The 16,896-nt window shown below is 47.6% G+C and overlaps 2 protein-coding genes across 4 annotated transcripts in view; one reads left to right on the plus strand and one right to left on the minus strand.

Annotated features, from left to right (window-relative positions):
* The window catches only part of PFDN2 (prefoldin subunit 2), a 17,002-nt gene extending 10,415 nt beyond the window's left edge, over positions 1 to 6,587 (plus strand). The window contains exons 2-4 of the mRNA XM_011957584.1: positions 4,472 to 4,560; positions 4,676 to 4,799; positions 6,295 to 6,587. Of these exons, the coding sequence (XP_011812974.1) occupies positions 4,472 to 4,560; positions 4,676 to 4,799; positions 6,295 to 6,471 (390 nt within the window). The 3' untranslated portion in view covers positions 6,472 to 6,587. The remainder of the gene's footprint in view (positions 1 to 4,471; positions 4,561 to 4,675; positions 4,800 to 6,294) is intronic.
* A 206-nt stretch (positions 6,588 to 6,793) lies between these two features.
* On the minus strand, positions 6,794 to 8,780 carry KLHDC9 (kelch domain containing 9). 3 transcript variants are annotated; one of them, XR_001003514.1, is made up of 5 exons: positions 8,737 to 8,780; positions 8,079 to 8,475; positions 7,642 to 7,801; positions 7,348 to 7,568; positions 6,794 to 7,084 (listed from the first exon to the last, which is right to left on the minus strand). XR_001003514.1 is itself a non-coding variant. In XM_011957586.1 (4 exons), exons 1-3 carry the CDS (start codon positions 8,603 to 8,605, stop codon positions 7,386 to 7,388), a joined length of 870 nt encoding a protein of 289 aa, XP_011812976.1. In that variant the 5' UTR covers positions 8,606 to 8,759; the 3' UTR covers positions 6,794 to 7,084; positions 7,348 to 7,385. The 3 variants fall into 3 exon arrangements, 2 of the variants coding, with proteins under 2 accessions (XP_011812976.1, XP_011812975.1); XM_011957586.1 differs by having other exon boundaries at positions 8,079 to 8,759; XM_011957585.1 differs by having other exon boundaries at positions 6,796 to 7,084; positions 7,348 to 7,546; positions 8,079 to 8,759.
* Between the last annotated feature and the right edge of the window lie 8,116 nt (positions 8,781 to 16,896).

Raw genomic sequence — 16,896 nt, forward strand, 5'->3', positions numbered from 1 at the left:
TTGCCTAGGCTGGAGTGCAATGGTATGATGTCAGCTCACTGCAACTTCTGCCTCCTGGGTTCAAGTGATTCTCCCACCTCAGCCTCCCAAGTAGCTGGGACTACAGGTGCATGCCACCATGCCCAGCTAATTTTTTGTATTTTTAGTAGAGATGGGGTTTCACCATGTTGACCAACCTAGGCAATATGGCAAAACTCTGTCTCTACAGAAAAATACAAAAATTAGCTGGGCATAGTGGCACATGCCAATGGTCCCATCATTCAAGAGGCTGAGGTGGGAGGATTGCTTCAGCTCAAGAATTCAAGGCTGCATTGAGCCATGATTGTGCCACTGCACTCTAGCCTAAGGAACAGAGTGAGACCCCATCACTACAAAAAGTTAAAAAAAACTAGCCAGGAGTGGTGATGGGTGCCTGTCATGCCAACTACTAGTATAAGTGGAGGCAGGAGGATCACTTGAGACCAGGAGTTCAAGGCTGCAACGAGCCATGATTGCACCACTGCACTCCATCTGGGCAACAGAGTAAGACCCTGTCTCAAGAAGAAAAGAAAAAAATTGTTTGTACATAGATGATGATTTAATAGGGTTGGGAGACGCAACACTGACGTGTCAATCTGTGCTTACACCAGACTACTTAAAGAGAATAAGGAATGAGGAAAGGGAAGGATAATTAGGTCCTAGCCATAGGGGAGAAGACCATTAGAAAAGTTGTGTTTTAAAACGAAAAATGTGGGAATAGAGGATAACTTCTCTGTTTCCATTACCTGGCAGACCCCAGAAATGGCTTAATATTGGCTTATTTTGCATATAGTCTACAGTTAAGTTGCAGTTAGCTGCTGTATTAGGCTGTTCGTATGTTGCTATAATTACCTGAGACTGGGTACTTTATAAGAAAAGTGGTTTAATTGGCTCATGGTTCTGTAGGCTGTACAGGAAACGTGGCATCTGCTTCTGGGGTGGCCTCAGGAAGCTTCTAATCATAATGAAAAGCAAAGGGAGGGGACAGTATCTCATGCATGGTGGGAGCAGGAGGAATAAAGAGGGGTAGGTGTCATACTTTTAAAGAATCAGATCTTATGTGAACTCAGATCAATAACTGACTTATCATCAAGGGGATGGCAACCAAGTCATTCATGAGAGATCTACCCCCATGATCCAAACACCTCCCACCAGGCCCCACCTCCAACATTGGGGATGATATTTCAATATGAAACTTACAGGAGACACATAAACTATATCAGCTGCTAAGAGATTTCATTTCCTTTATGTGCACTTATGGCTGAAATTTTCCATAATAACTGTGGATAACTCACATGTTTAAGTAGATTTTAGTTTGGTATTTGATTAAAAGTTCATAAAATGGAACAAGAGGAAATTAGTTATTAGCAAGAATGTTGAAAAGTCGGAATTAAAAAAAAATCTCAGCTGGGTGCAGTGGCTTACGCCTGTAATTCCAACACTTTGGGAAGCTGAGGTGGGTGAATCACCTGAGGTCAGGAGTTTGAGACCAGCCTGCTGCCTGTAATCCCAGCTCTTTGGGAGGCTGAGGTGGGAGGATTGCTTGAGGCCAGGAGTTCAAGATCAGCCTGAGCAACATGGCAAGACCATCTCTACAAAAAAAATAAATAAAAAAATAACTGCTGTGGTGGCACATGTCTGTAGTCCCAGCTACTTGGGAGGCTGAGGCAGAAGGATCACTTGAGCCCAGGAGTTAAAAGTTGGGGCATCAGAAATTTTAGACACTTAAGCTGATTTCTTTGATGTATTTAACAACATACATCCAGAAAAGTGGATCATATGGGTGCTAAGGGAACATCTAGAATCTGCTTTAGTCATAATTTTTTTTTTTTAGATAGAATTATTTTGATCTGGAATTAGCTTTTTCTAGAGAAAATTAGCTTTTTCTCGAGAAAATTTTTCTCGAGAAAAAGCTAATATAAATGGGATGGTTTTGAGATAAGCAATGAAGGTTAAGGAAAAACAGCCTGTAGCTCAGTTAGATTTCCAGGGCATTTGTTGAAATGAATGGATAAAGTAGATTGAGATGAAGGGGTGATAGATGGGAGAAAGAAGTTGCTGGAATGGCAAGTTTTTGGTGAAGTATTATTCCTTGGTTTATTGGCAGTAGAAGGGATATAAGAGTGGTGCAGGTCAGCCATTTGGATAATATTTGCTGTATATGATCCTTGCAGAGGGCGAGCTAGAGCTAAGGGGCTAGGCCAGGCATGTTGGCTCATGCCTGTAATCCCAGCACTTTGGGAGGCTGAGGCAGGAAGAGCGCTTGAACCCAGGAGTTTGAGACCAGCCTAAGCAACATAAGAAGACCCTGTCTCTACAAAAATATTAGATGGTGTGCACGTGTAGTCCCAGCTGCTTGGGAGGCTGAGGCAGAAAGATCACCAGAGCCCAGGGAGATTGAGGCTGCAGTGGGCTGTGATTGCGCCACTGCACTCCAGCCTGGGTGACACAGTGTGACCTTTCTTAAAAAAAAAAAAAAAAGAAAGAAAGAGATGGGACCCTAGTAAAGATGAAGTGGTTAATCATCTTTATTAGGGCAAAGTTTCTGGCTGTGTGACTGGAGATGATATTTACAAATAGGAGTGAGAGATTTGGTAATGGTTGGAATGGATTGAATCCACTGTTGTCAGATGGCCAGGAGAGTCTAAAGGGGCAGTTCTGGACTTGGAGAGAAGTCCATGACAGTATTAATATACTTCACTGTTCACAAAGACGTTTCACACTCATTGGCTCACATAATACAACAACCTTATGAAGTAGAAATCATTATCTGCATTTTGCAGGTAAGAAAACTAAGTCTCAAAGGGGTTGATCCAGTGGTTCTCTGTTCACACTACACAATAGAATTACGTGGGAGATCTTTTTAAAAATACTGAGGCCTGGGCCTTACCCCCAGTAGTTGTGTAGTTGTTCTGAGGCTCCACTATTCATGTTTTTAAAATGATTCAGGTGATTCTAACATATAGCCATGGTTAAGAACTACAGGGTTAAATGTCTGTCCCAGCCATAGAGCCAATAAAGTAGCAGAGGCAGAACCTGAAACCTGGTCTTTTGTCTCTGAGCCTCATATTTTTCATTTGTTTTCCCTACACTCTGATTTTTCAGGTTTCATTTAAGACCATTACATTATCCCTCAGGAAGCGTGTATCAGTTAGGGTTTATGGGCTACAGAAACCAACTCTGACCAACTTATTTCTTTTTTTTGTTTGTTTTTTGAGATGGAGTCTTGCTCTGTCGCCAGGCTGGAATGTGGTAGCGCAATCTCGGCTCACTGCAACCTCTGTCTCCTGGGTTCAAGCAATTCCCCTGCCTCAGCCTCCTGAGTAGCTGGGACTACAGGCACACACCACCATGTCCGGCTAATTTTTTGTATTTTAGTAGAGATGGGGTTTCACCATGTTGGCCAGGATGATCTTGATCTCCTGACTTCGTGATCCGCCTGCCTCGGCCTTCCAAAGTGCTGGGATTACAGGTGTGAGCCACCACGCCTGGGTCTTTTTTTTTTTTTTTTTAAGGGCTATTTTTGAATAATAGTGGGTATTTCACAGAATTGAACAGAAAAAAGGCTAAATAGACTGAACAAAGTTCAAGAACTGGGGCAGCTTTAGGGAATCTAGGAATAGGAATGGAAGGTCATCTCTATAGAACCAATAGGAATCTTAACTCCAGTTGTCTTCTGTACCCATTTGTCTGCAAAATTCCAATTCCTGTAGAGAGACTCTGTAGGTCACTGCCCCTGGGTCAGGGGTCGTGTGGTTAATAGCCCCAAAAGAACCACACCAAGTTAAGGAGGGGCAGTTCCCCAATGGATGGAATACTGAGCAGACCCAAACAAGAGTTTCTCATTACAAAGCCCTTCCTGACAGCCCTCACTGCAAGTCTAGGCTCCCCTGTAGGTACTCCAGTAGCTCTCCACCCCCATTCTTTTGGCTCACTGCAACCTCTGCCTCCTGAGTTCAAACGATTTTCCTGCCTCACCCTCCCAAGTAACTGGGACTACAGGTGCACACCACCACACCCAACTAATTTTTCTATTTTTAGTAGAGACGGGGTTTCACCATGTTGGCCAGGATTGTCTCGATCTCTTGACCTCGTGATCCACCTGCCTCAGCCTCCCAAAGTGCTGGGATTACAGGCGTGAGCCACCGCACCTGGCCCCCATTATATTAAATGCCTATTTCCCAACAAACTATAAGCTACGAGAAGCCAGAGGCCAAATCTATTCTATGATATCCCTCAGTAGGCCCTCAAATATCTCAAAAATAGTAGGCCCTCCGTGTTTGGTGAATGGAATTCCAGAAAAATTTTAGGTCAAAATCGCAAACTTGTGGTTCTACTCCTTTTCCAAGGTAGGTGCCCACTACACCTTTGTAAAGCCTGCCACCCTATGTGCTATCTGGACCCTCTGCGATTTCCACTATCCCCTCTTTCATCTCTTCTCTCACCTTGTTAGGTAATTGCTGGCTTCAACCGCCTTCGGCAGGAACAGCGAGGCCTGGCATCTAAAGCAGCTGAGTTGGAGATGGAGTTGAATGAGCACAGGTGAGAAAGTCAGGGAGCAGCAAACAGTAGGACAGTTCTATGGGCTACTCCGTGAGGGGGATTTGTAGTAGAGTGGGGCTGAATCCTCAGGTCCTGCCTTGTTCTCCTATCCCAGCCTAGTGATCGATACACTGAAGGAGGTAGATGAAACTCGTAAGTGCTACCGCATGGTTGGAGGAGTGCTGGTGGAGCGAACTGTCAAAGAGGTGCTGCCTGCTTTGGAGAACAACAAGGAGCAGGTAAACAAGAATCATTGAATAGGATCGGGTACAGTGACTGTAAACCCAGCACTTTGGGAGGCCAAGGTGGGTGGACTCCTTGAGTCCAGGAGTTCGAGACCAGCCTGGGCAACATGGTGAAACCATATCACTACAAAAAATACAAAAAATTAGCTGGGCATGGTGGCATGTGCCTGTAGTCCCAGCTACTCACCTGAGCCTAAAATGTCGAGGCTTTAGTGAGCTGTGATCACCTCATTGCACTCCAGCCTGGGTAACAGAGTAAGACCCTATCTCAAAAAACAAAAAAAGACAACAGCATAAAATAGCCTATGCTCATTATGCTGTGCTAAGGCCAACTCTTAGACAAGAGGAATTGCTGACTGCTGTGGGCTCTGTGACCTGGCTGAATTGGGGTGGGAGGATTGGGGTTAGATTAGTGTTTCTCATAGTGTATGGTTCATGGGTATGTGAATCAAAATCACCTGAAGGACTAATTTATAAATGCTGCTTCCCGAACCCACTGGATCAGAACCTTTGAGAGTGCCATGAAGTGACATTTTAAAAATAAGCTAGCCGGGTGCGGTGGCTCAAGCCTGTAATCCCAGCACTTTGGGAGGCCAAGACGGGCGGATCACGAGGTCAGGAGTTCGAGACCATCCTGGCTAACACGGTGAAACCCCGTCTCTACTAAAAAATACAAAAAGCTAGCCGGGCGAGGTGGCTGGCGCCTGTAGTCCCCAGCTACTCGGGAGGCTGAGGCAGGAGAACGGCGTAAACTCAGGAGGCGGAGCTTGCAGTGAGCTGAGATCTGGCCACTGCACTCCAGCCCGGGCGACAGAGCGAGACTCTGTCTCAAAAAAAAAAAAAAAAAAAAAAAAGCTAGGCTGGGCGCGGTGGCTCACACCTGTAATCCCAGCACTTTGGGAGGCCAAGGCGGGCAGATCACGAGGTCAGGAGGTCGAGACCATCCTGGCTAGCATGGTGAAACCCCGTCTCCACTAAATACAAAAAATTGGGCATGGTGGTGGGCACCTGTGGTCCCAGCTACTTGGGAGGCTGAGGCAGGAGAATGGCGTGAACCTGGGAGGCGGAGCTTGCAGTGAGCCGAGATTGCGCCACTGCACTCCAGCCTGGGCGACAGAGCGAGACTGCATCTCAAAAAAAAAATAAAAATAAAAAATGAAAAAATAAAAATAAGCTCATGCCTGTATTTCCAGTGCTTTGGGAGACTGAGGCAGGAGGATTGCTTGAGGCAGGAGTTTGAGACCAGCCTGGGCAACATAGCGGGAACTTGTCTCTGTAAAAAATAAAAATAAGCAGCCCAGGTGATTCTAAGTACATTAAAGTGTATAAACCCACTGCTTTCAAGAAAGGAATAATTTTAATGTCTGGGCTCCTCTACTTGGTCGAAGGTAAGGTTTAACGTGTTAACACTTCCTCCAGCCATAGTCCATTCCAGGTGGGGGAAAGGAGTCCTGAATTCCTTATATAATCCCTGTCACTTGTCCTCTAGATACAGAAGATCATTGAGACATTGACACAGCAGCTTCAGGCAAAAGGAAAAGAACTAAATGAATTCCGGGAAAAGCACAACATTCGTCTCATGGGAGAAGATGAGAAGCCAGCAGCCAAGGAAAACTCAGAAGGGGCTGGGGCTAAGGCCAGCTCAGCTGGAGTGTTGGTCTCCTAGGGACCAAGGCCTTTGCATTTTTTTCTACCCTGACTCCCGCTTCTGATTTCTCTTTATTGTTATTATTTTCTCTGCTATTGTAATATTTTTTGTTAATTAAATGTTTTGGTCACAATGCTTAGCTGTAGCCTGAAGTTTTCTCCCACTTAGGGGTGGAAATTGTTTTTGGAACAGCGTACGATTTGTGGTTTTTGTTTCCATCAGGTTAATGACTCATAATGTGAGAATAGGACCCATATTTATTTTATCCTTTCCTTGCAAATAAAGGTATGTCCACTTATTTACTGCCTTTCCCCCTCCCCCAAAAAATTTCAGAGACAAATCTTGAGTCTCAGATTGAAATTTAATAAGCATTTGAAGTGAAGCAGATAGCTCTGGTGATAATGCTTTATAGATTTGCAACAAAGCAAAACAAAACGAAGCTTAGTGGTGTGTCTCGGCACTCTTTAGATAAGGAAGTCCAGAATGCAAACCTGTGGGCTGGCTGTTCTGCCATCCTCACCAAAACCCCCAACCAGGTAAAGCTGATCATTCCAAAGGCAGGTGCGATGGCCCACGCGTTTCATCCCGCGATCTGCACAGGGGAAGTGGAACCACAGAGGAGGAGATGTGCCTGTTGGATGGGGCAGAGGGTGGTTATTGAGGCAGTAGCACTTTGTCATTCACAGAACACAACACGACCAAGGGCTTGTCCACTGTTTTTCTGCTCACTTCATTTGTAGGCCTCTTCAAATGCTTAATATTCTGTGTACTCCTTTAACTCCTGTCAACTAATTTTTCATCTTCCCTACCCCATCATTCCATCCTCTTTCTGTAGTCTTCAGGTTCCCCCATCTTCCCACCTTTCCCCCCTTCAGCCATTAGTCTGGCTCTCACGGGTATCATAGATGTAGAGATCATTGCAGATGGTGTCTCTAGCTCTGGTCAGAGTTTCTCCACCAAACAGCACAGCAAAGGGCCCAACCACAGAACATGAGTGATGCCGCAGTCCATGGGGCCCCTTCTGGGACCCCTGCCCACTGCTCACAAGCCTTGCAAGCTGTTCCATCAAATGAGGAGCAACAGGTGGTTCCTCCTTGGGGAGAAGAAAGAAAGCACTGTCTGAAGAGACCTGGGCATCACAATTTCAGCCTCTTCCCATCCTAAACAAGATGTGTGGGGAGCTAATACCTTTATTTTCCCATGACTCCAATGCCCAGCTACTTCTGGTTCAGCTGAGTTGCAACCTCCAACGAGCAATAGCTGATGACCTGGATGGGGTGCAGGAGTTTGGAGCAGGGCCGCACAGTGACCTGAGCGTGAGGCTATGTGGCAGCCTTCTTGCTTGTAGCTGTGGACATGCAGAAATTCAGGCCTGAGTGAGTTTTCTGGAAAATGTAAGTGCCACCGCCCTTGCCAAGGATAGATGGAGAAAGGCATAGGGCAGTGCGATAGGTGGGATGAGAGGAAGGGTAATACTGTAGAGAGCTCAGCTAGCTTAAACATGGTAGGTTCGGAGGGTGCGAGGGTGAAGATGTGGATAAATTGCCTGAGAAATGTTTAGGCTTTTGTTTTTCCAGAGTGTAGATGAAAGGAGAGTGAAAGGTTTTGGGCAGGGGGTGCCATACCAATAGGTGCGGGCGCTGGGGTCCAGCTTTAATGTGTAGATGCTTCCATAGCGTCGCTGAGTGTGGATACCGCCCTCCCGGCCAGCCACCTGCAGCTCTCGGTCAGAGATGCGGGTGCAGGTGTGACTACTGAGGCCGGCGGGGGGGCAGTCACCAGGGGTCGCTGTCCACGCCTCCCACACACCGCGCTCTGTGTCCAGCGCGGTCACTGTGGCCAGGCGGCGAGACCCGTCCCAGCCGCCCACCACGCAGAGCCAACGCCCGCCCACGGGTGCCGCGTCGTGGTGACTGCGCGGGGGGCTGCCCCGGGATCCCAATCGTACGGCCTGGCCCCTAGCCGGGTCGAAGACCACCGTATCGCTGCTAGGCTCTCTCGTTCCTCCTGCTAGGAGACCACCTACGAGATAGAACCGTCCCCGCAGTTCGGTGCATGAATGGAAGGCCCTAGCCAAAAGCGCGTCCCGCGCCACTGGCCTCCAGGCCCAGCCTGAGCCTGCGGCCCGACCCGGGGGCACGGCCACCGCCATGGGCCCCGGGGAGAGGAAGAGCGGTGGGGTCTGCGGCTTGGAACGAGCCCCTACATGGCAGGCTAGGCACCTCGCCTTCCGCGGGCTTCCCCGGGAACCTCGCCCTACCAGACGCCAACCGGGGTTCCCACCTCAAGCCCCGGCTTTCTCTCCGCCGTCGCCCAGCAACCACTGCAGCTGCTGCAGCGCGACCGCTGCAAACCGAAGGTCGCAAAGCAGCAGTCACCGTGGAGACAGGACACCTGGGTTGCTATCGAGAACCGTAGCTGTATCAGGTCAATAAAAATCTTGCAAGATTGTTAACTTCAGAAAGTCGGAGGACAGTCGGCTCCTCAGAATAAACTCTTGTGATCTCAGCTGTGAACTGATTTGCGATTATGACATTTGAGGTGCAGGTGCTGCTCCACTAGGGCCGGGAGGGATCATTTGGCTTCAAGGTTTCTTACTCCGGCTAACCACCCCAGGGATGGGCAAGGAAGGGGAAGCAAAAGTCAGAGGGTGGGGGAAGTGAAAGTGGACTGAGCACTGGCCCGAGAGACAGGAGACCTGGGTTCTAGTCCTGACTATGCCCCGACCCTCAAAGGCATTGTTTCTCTCTAGGCCTTCTCAGTTTGTCATTCATCAAATAGGCTGTTGGTTTATTCCCAAAGAAGGTCCCGATTGATTGGGTGGGAGAGTCCTTTCAGCTCTGGCCACTAGAGGGTAGCAGAACCCAGTCTCTCAGGGGACACACACACACACACACACACACACACACACACACACACACACACACACACAGAGAGAGAGAGAGAGAGAGAGAGAGAGAACCCACACAGCCTTAGAAGGGTGAAGTGGGGGAAAAGTGAGAAAATGAGAAAAACAGACCCCTACCCTTCCTTCCCTGATATCTTTTATTTAAGCCAGGTTCCAGATACTAACTCTGTCCCCAAGGACCAAGTGATAACTGAAGAGGCCCAGATGCAAGCTTACTGGTTTCAGCTGAAGGAGGAAATACAGACAGAATTTTCCTCCCAACACAGCTGGGGTGGGGCAAAAACAGGATCTGTGTCCTCTGGGACTGGGCTGTGAGTGCGAATGATGACTGCTACTTGTGGCCTTTGGTTTCTACACATCACCTTGCTCCCCATCATCCCTGAGATACTGAGACCATAGACAGTGGCCAGGCAGGAGGATGACTTGAGGCCGGGAGTTCAGGAGTTCAAGACCAGCCTGGGTAACATAGCGATACCCTGTCGAAAGAAAGAAAAAGAAAAAAGGAAGAAAGGAGAGAGTGACCAGGGCTGCAGTGAGGATGGGCATGTAATGCAGGGTCTGATAGCACAGCAGGGCTTTCCCCTCCTCTTCCCAACTCTTGGTCCTCAGAGAACACAGCATGGGGATGGAATGGGCAGGAAAGGCACAGTTATAGAGACTGGAAGATTACCAGGACCTGTTCCCCACCTGTGCCTTAAAGCCAAGATTCAACAATAGCTTTGAAAGTCTCTGCCCTCCCAACTATAGCTTTCCCTGAGTATGACAGGCAGTATTCTCAGTTTTCCAAAAATCATGGTAAGAATCTCTAAAAAATCACTAATTTTTACTGTCCTTGGCTGAAATTTAAAAGTCTGTCTTTTCCCTCAGGCTTCTCACTGGCTAACCTCCCAACAGCTGGATTCAGATCTGTCATACTCCTAGGATTAGGCAAGGGCTTGCCTTAGGGGTGGGGCAATTTTGCTTAAACCTTATTGGCCTATATGTCCATTTTAGTCTCTTGCTTTGCCTAAGTCTTGGCTGTTCTGTCAGACTTACTTTCTGCCTCTCCTGGATAGAAATGGGAACTCCCCACTCCAGGGGCCTTTCCAACTCCTCTCTCCCAGCTTCCTCTCTGACTCTGAGTCCTTAGCAGTAGGCATCTTAGTTAGACATAGAGCTTGAACCTCACATACTCCTTGGCTGTACCCTCTCCAATTCTGTACCTAGATGCTTCCAGTTCCTCCTAATAGCTGGAAGCATCTGTCCATTGCTTTGCCATCCCAAGACCCTGGGAGAGGAACTGCCTAGGACTCCTACTTTCTTAGGTTAGTTTGAACCAAATCTATATTTTGAAGGAGAGAGAAGAGAAGCCAGAAAGAGAGAAACAGAGAGAGAAGAAAGCAAGCCAGCCAACCCGGACTTGCATGACACATGCTTCACACCGCAGGACAGCATCTGCAGTGGTCTATAATGACCTTGTCAATGATACAAACTGAAAGGGCATTAAGATAAGTGAAAGGGAGAACTGAGAGAAAATTGTGAGAGACAGGGAAAAGGGCAGCCAGGGCTGTGAACCTGCTTTCACCTGCTAATAATATGCAGGGACAACCTCTGTCCAGAAATGAGAGCAGGGACTAGATATCCTGAAAGTCTTGTAATCCTGATGTGATCCTCTGATGTTGGCTTTGTCTCAGTTGGCCAAGAGTCTATGTGATCTCTAGCAAGCAAGCACCCAGCTTCCTACCTAGCCTTAGATGTCTGTCCTAGCCCCAGATCTATGGCTCCTTGCCTCAAACCTTCACAAAGCTCTTACTCTATCTTCTCCCTCCCTTAGCCCCATTTTCTGACCCTGGAACCATCTCTGCTTCTTAGCATTATTCAGTACATACAGAAAACCAACAATTGGGCTGGGTGTGGTGGCTCACCCCTGTAATCCCAACACTTTGGGAAGCCAAGGTGGGTGGATCACTTGAGGCTAGGAGTTCGAGACCAGCCTGGCCAACATGGTGAAACCCCATCTCTACTAAAAATAAAAATAAAAATATTAGCTAGCCGTGCTGGTGCATGCCTGTAGTCCGAGCTACTCTAGAGGCTGAGGCAAGATAATCGCTTGAACCTGGGAGGCCAAGGTTGCAGCGAGCCGCGATTGTGCCGTTGCAATCTAACCTGGGTGACTGAGTGAGAGAGAAAGAGAGAAAGAGAGACAGAGAGAGAGAGAGAGAGAAAGAAAAGAAAGAGAAAGTAAGAGAAAGAAAGAAAGGAAAGAGAAAGAAAGAAAGAAAGAAAGAAAGAAAGAAAGAAAGAAAGAAAGAGCCAGCCAGCCAACAATTGCACCAAAGAGTCTTAGTCACACTCTCAAGACTCACACAGTTCCCTCTGCCCGTGTCTCCCAGGCTGTCCCCATCCTTCAGGCCCTTTCTTTGACTCTTCTTCTGCTGTCCCCTGACCCTTCTCTATTTCTCACACAGCTTGATTTCCTGGCCCTACGCCATCCTGGCCCCAATTCTGACTCTTTGCTCTCAACTCAGCCAGAATAAAGACATAGACAAAAGGACAGAGCAATGATCAGGCAAAGAGACTGCGTGAGGTCAGATCTTGAGAGCTCCTTTGACTGGATGTGAGCTAGGAGATTGAGAGAAAGGTGAAATTGTAAGCAGACTTTAGGGTAGAGGGGAGTGGTAATCAGCCGAGTTAGAGAAAGATGGAGAGGTGGGATAAGGATGGGGAGGAGCTTACGTTGTTGAGGGAGTAGGCAATGTTGAATAGGAAAGTATCATTGGGTCATTGCTGAGTGGTGGGAATTGATGGCGGAAGAGAGAAGGACTTGAGTAATCATGGCAACCAGAAACTTCTCTTCGGGTCTTTCTGTCTCTGTTTCAGATTTTGTCTTGGCCACTTCAGCCACTTTGTCTCTTTGAATTCTCCCCCTTCAATAACTCGTGTGTGTGTGTGTGTGTGTGTGTGTGTGTGTATGTGTGTGTGTGTGTCCAATACAATCCCTGACTTATGATGGTTCAACTTACAATTTTTCTTTTTCTTTTTCTTTTTTTTTTTGAGACGGAGTCTTGCTCTGTCACCAGGCTGGAGTGCAGTGGCACAATCTCAGCTCACTGCAACCTCCGCCTCCTGGGTTCAAGTGATTCTCCTGCCTCAGCCTCCTGAGTAGCTGGGACTACAGGCACGCACCACCAAGCCCAGCTAATTTTTTGTATTTTTAGTAGAGATGAGGTTTCACCATGTTGGCCAGGATGGTCTCAATCTCTTGACCTCATGATCCGCCTGTCTCAGCCTCCCAAAGTGCTGGGATTACAGATGTGAGCCACCGTGCCCAACCCAACTTACAATTTTTTAACTACAGTAATGCAAAAGTGATAATGTGTTCGGTAGGACCCATACTTGAATTTTGAATTTTGATATTTTCTAGGGCTAGCGACTGGTATATTAAATGCATTTTCAAGTTATATGTTCAGTTTGCAATGGGCTTATCAGGACATAACCCCATCATAAAAGTCAAGGAGCATTTGTGTATTTTTCTGTCTCTAAGTTTCCATTTTTCTCACTGTGTCTTGAGATCTGTCTATCACTGTTTCGACTTTTGTGTTTCTCTCTCTGGGTTACTGCCCTTTTTCTCCTGCTGGACAGAGCCAGCCATCTGATTTTCCTGCAAGAAGCTTTAGAACTTTCCAGAAGTGGCCATTCTTCTTCCCTTTGGCTGCTTTCTAGAACTGTAGCACCAGTTTGGGGTCCTCAGGCACAGTCATAAGGTCTCAATTTTTGATGAGGATCTGAGTGAGCTTCAATACGTAGGACCTTTCAGGGAGTAGAATTTCCCTACAGTGGGGTCTTAGTGTCAAAACAAAGACATTTGTGCCTTAACCCATACTCTGGTCCTGGATTTCGTGGTAGTGTGTTCATGGAAACTTGGGAAGTTCATGGGGTGAGAGCAAGGAGGATGGGGCTCTGCACACAACTGGACCTACTGAGAAACAGGACCTGAACATGCCTTGCATTCAACTGCCTCCTCCCCTGGATGGCACACTCCAGCTTTAGGGCCCTCGAGGAACAAGCAAATTCAGTCCCCTGAGCTCCAAGGGTTGTCAGGCAACCAAGAAATGTGGTTTTCATTAAAGGATGGGGCTGGGTATTGGGGAATCGGTGGGCCTGCAGGATAGGCAAAGAACAATATAGCACATGGCAATGTTTCAATGTAATTTCCTAGAAAACAGAAGGCCACCATCCTAATATTGAGCATAGTGAAGTTCCATCTGGAGGGGAGCAAAGGTGTTTTCTAGGGGAGGAAAAGCTGCTGGAGCCCCTGTGCTCTGTATAGGGGTATGCCCATACCTCCACGGATGGGGGGAGTGATCCTAGGGAAGAGCAGGAGGAGTGACTTTGAAGCCTCGGTCCTGGCGGGCGAGATCAAGGCCCATATTGGTAATCTTTCACCGTGTCATCAGCTCCCCAACACCCTTCTGTACAAACTGCAGAAAGTTTGCAATGAGCAGATCAGGAATAGCTTATCACAGAGACAAAGCTGTACAGAAATGGATCACAAATATTTTATCCACACTCATGCTTCCAACTAGTTACACTCTGATTTATTTTTCACCCTCCTCTCTCCCTAAGCACAAGGGACTGTCCCCCAGCCTCTGACTCTTCTCTGACCTGGGACCTCACTACAGACAGACAGGATATTACTCACCAAGGAGCTCTCTCATCTACTCCTGCCCCCAACTCATCCTCTTGCACCCCACCCTCACTCCCACCCCTTCCCACCTGGGCCCACTCCCTCCCTCCCCTACTCAGTCTGACCCTCACTCTCACTATTCTTCTCCCCCACACCACCCCACCCAACCTTGTCCCTCTCTGACTCACCTCAAGTCCCATTGACACAAACAAAAATTTCAGCACAACCCACTCCAACCGGTTTGGCTGAGGCGTGCAGCCTGTCATGGGGACAGAGACAGGTATAAGTGGATGCCTGGATGCATGCAGATCATGAAGAACATCCGCTGCTGTGCACACAGAGACAGTTCCACATATGTGCATAGCATGTACACGTACAGAGATACATAGGGAACACATGATGGTGGGATACAGCATGTTACAGTTGTTTCTGTGTCTGACTCTCCCAATTGAGGGCTCCTTGAGGGCAGGGACTATGTGTTATGTGTCTTGGTCTCCTCCCTTGAGCCTGACACATAGTGGTAGTCGCTTAATGTCTGTTGAAGGAATGCATGGGTGCAGGCGTGCATGCAGTAATGCCACCCAGACAAATACACATGATAAAGACACTATCATGGCTTGAATTGTTCTCATTCTTAGGGTCCACAATATGGGTAGGAAGAGGGTAGGAGTGAGGCATGTGGGGAATGAGAATTCAATATGGAAGGGAGAACCAAACCAGGATACCAGGCATTGGTCTTGAAAATCTTCCTCATTCAATATTTCCTTCCAGCCTCAATCCTAGAATATGCCTTCCCCAGCCTTCACCCTAGGAGAGGGTAAGAAAGACCTAAGTTTGAGGGCATATTCTCCAAGAGCATGGCCCTTGTGAGACATACAGGGCTGAGGGGAGGGAGGGGACAGAGGGACTTGAGATAGATATTTGTGAAATGAGGAGCGAGAGAGATCCCTACCTCCGTCAAAGGCCTGGAGTGGGCTGCTGGACTCTAGTACTCCCTCTTAGGCCCTGTGGTGCCCTTATCCTACTTCAAGACTGCATCTGGTGTTTACTGGGACCCAAACATACCCATGATAAAATGAATATAGCCATACCCTAACTCCACCTCTGGACAGTTCTGCCTCCCTTCCATGCTCTGTATGGCTAGAGTTCAGGGTGAGTGATTAAGGGGCCTAACCAGGGGTTCAGAGACATCCTGACTGGTAGCACTTTCACAGGGGTATACCGTGAATGGACAAGCTGAAGGAGATTGGATACCCATCTTGTGAACTAACTGCTTTTCCACTCCCGTGCCTCAGTTTCTCCTGTAGCTTCCTGTACCTGGAGGGGTGAATCCATGGGAAGGAAAGCAGCTCCTCCGAAAGCATGCGATAGGATCCAAGGTGTGATAATTATAATTATAACACAGGATACTCCCCCTCCCATTCCCGCTGGCCCTACTCCACCCCTGCCACAGTGGATCTCAAAGCAGCATCTGGGTGGGGCTGTTCCCCCGGCACAGTTGGGGACCTGAAGAGGGGACAGGGTTGGAGGCAGAGAGAAACTGGGGAATTCTGGCATCTGGCCTGGCCTGTAAGAGCCTCTGACCTGCAGGAAATAGCCCCTGAAGAAGAGGTCGCTGCCATGGTCATTGCTGACAGTTGGGATCTAGAGCCAGAGTTGGGGTCATAGTCCAGTGACAGGAGTAAAGTACAGGTCACAACCCCAGTTCAGGATAGTAACTCACAGCTAGTCAGGATCTCTGCTTTACTCATCCTACTTCACCACCCATTCCATCTAGACAACTCGTTTATTCAGAAATTCATGCCTTCACCAAAATGTAGTCAGTTCCCATGAAATGCTGTGGCCTGTCCTAGCATGGAAGACTGAGACAAGATTATAAAATAAGCCCAACTTTCAAGGAGTTCACAGGCTACAACTCTTGCCCTGTCCCACAATTTAATACATTGACTGAATCCCTGGCACACAGCAGGCCTCAATCAATGTTTTTTTGACTTGAAGCTTACAATTTAGTTAAGGAGATAAGATGTGCACAAATTATGAGCACATAAGCTATAATAAAAGGACTAGCAAAGGCTGAGGAAGAATAGAAGAAAGATTAATTTGGGATGGGAGGAGCAGAGAAGGCTTCACGAAGATGTGGCATTTGAGGTCAGCTTTGAAAGATGAATAAGAATTTGACAGGTAGAGTTGGTGGGGATGGTGGTGGTAGAAAATCTACACAGAACAACTCTTCCTTACGGCTTCTTTATTCCTCCTTTCTGCCTCCTCCAGATGGAAGGGTCCTATTGCAAAACTTTAACCTATTTTTCTTCTTCTCCTACATCTATCTCTATATTTACCCGGTTTTTGTTTTAGCCCTAGTCTGCAAGTGATCTTGCCTCTCCCCTTCACTACATTTTCAGTGAGCGCAGAATATGCCCTCTTCCTCTGGCTATCCCAGGGAGGCCAGTAAGGTTTTGTGTAACTTGGCGGTCACTTTTTATGCATTCAGAATGGAAACATGTGGTCTGACAAGGATGAGTGTACTTATAGGAAAACAGGGCTCGTTGAAATTAAGATTGTCCTTGCAAAGTCCAGACATGTGGTCTGGTCTAATGACCTAGGAATACACTGGGTAAAATGACCATGGAGAGGCTAGAGACGAACCTCTGGTCATTCAAGTTGTGCTGCTGCGCTTTTGGGACTCCTGGCCGGGTAACAAGATGTTGAAGCTGAGAGAGGGCCCTGATAGGGAAGCCAGGAACCCCTCGGGCTAATTCCTTGGCAGCTTCCTTGGCTTCTCCTATATGGAGTTGGGATTAGAGGAGTTACGTAAGTTATTTATCAGGGGTCTGTGAACTACTTCCCTACCTCAGGGATAGAGGTGTCT

The sequence above is a fragment of the Colobus angolensis genome, unplaced genomic scaffold (assembly GCF_000951035.1).
Source record: "Colobus angolensis palliatus isolate OR3802 unplaced genomic scaffold, Cang.pa_1.0 Scaffold447, whole genome shotgun sequence".
Classification (NCBI taxonomy): Eukaryota; Metazoa; Chordata; class Mammalia; order Primates; family Cercopithecidae; genus Colobus; species Colobus angolensis.

Bases quoted from the DNA above. Each gene is read 5' to 3' on its own strand.
- KLHDC9 (XM_011957585.1), bottom strand. From the start codon at position 8,605: ATGGCGGTGGCCGTGCCCCCGGGTCGGGCCGCAGGCTCAGGCTGGGCC. The intron at 7,802-8,078 runs GTATGGCACCCC...GCATGTCCACAG, and splicing joins CCCAGCGCCCGCACCTATTG to CTACAAGCAAGAAGGCTGCC. The intron at 7,085-7,347 runs GTGAGAGCCAGA...CCCATCCAACAG, and splicing joins TCTCTACATCTATGATACCC to GCACATCTCCTCCTCTGTGG.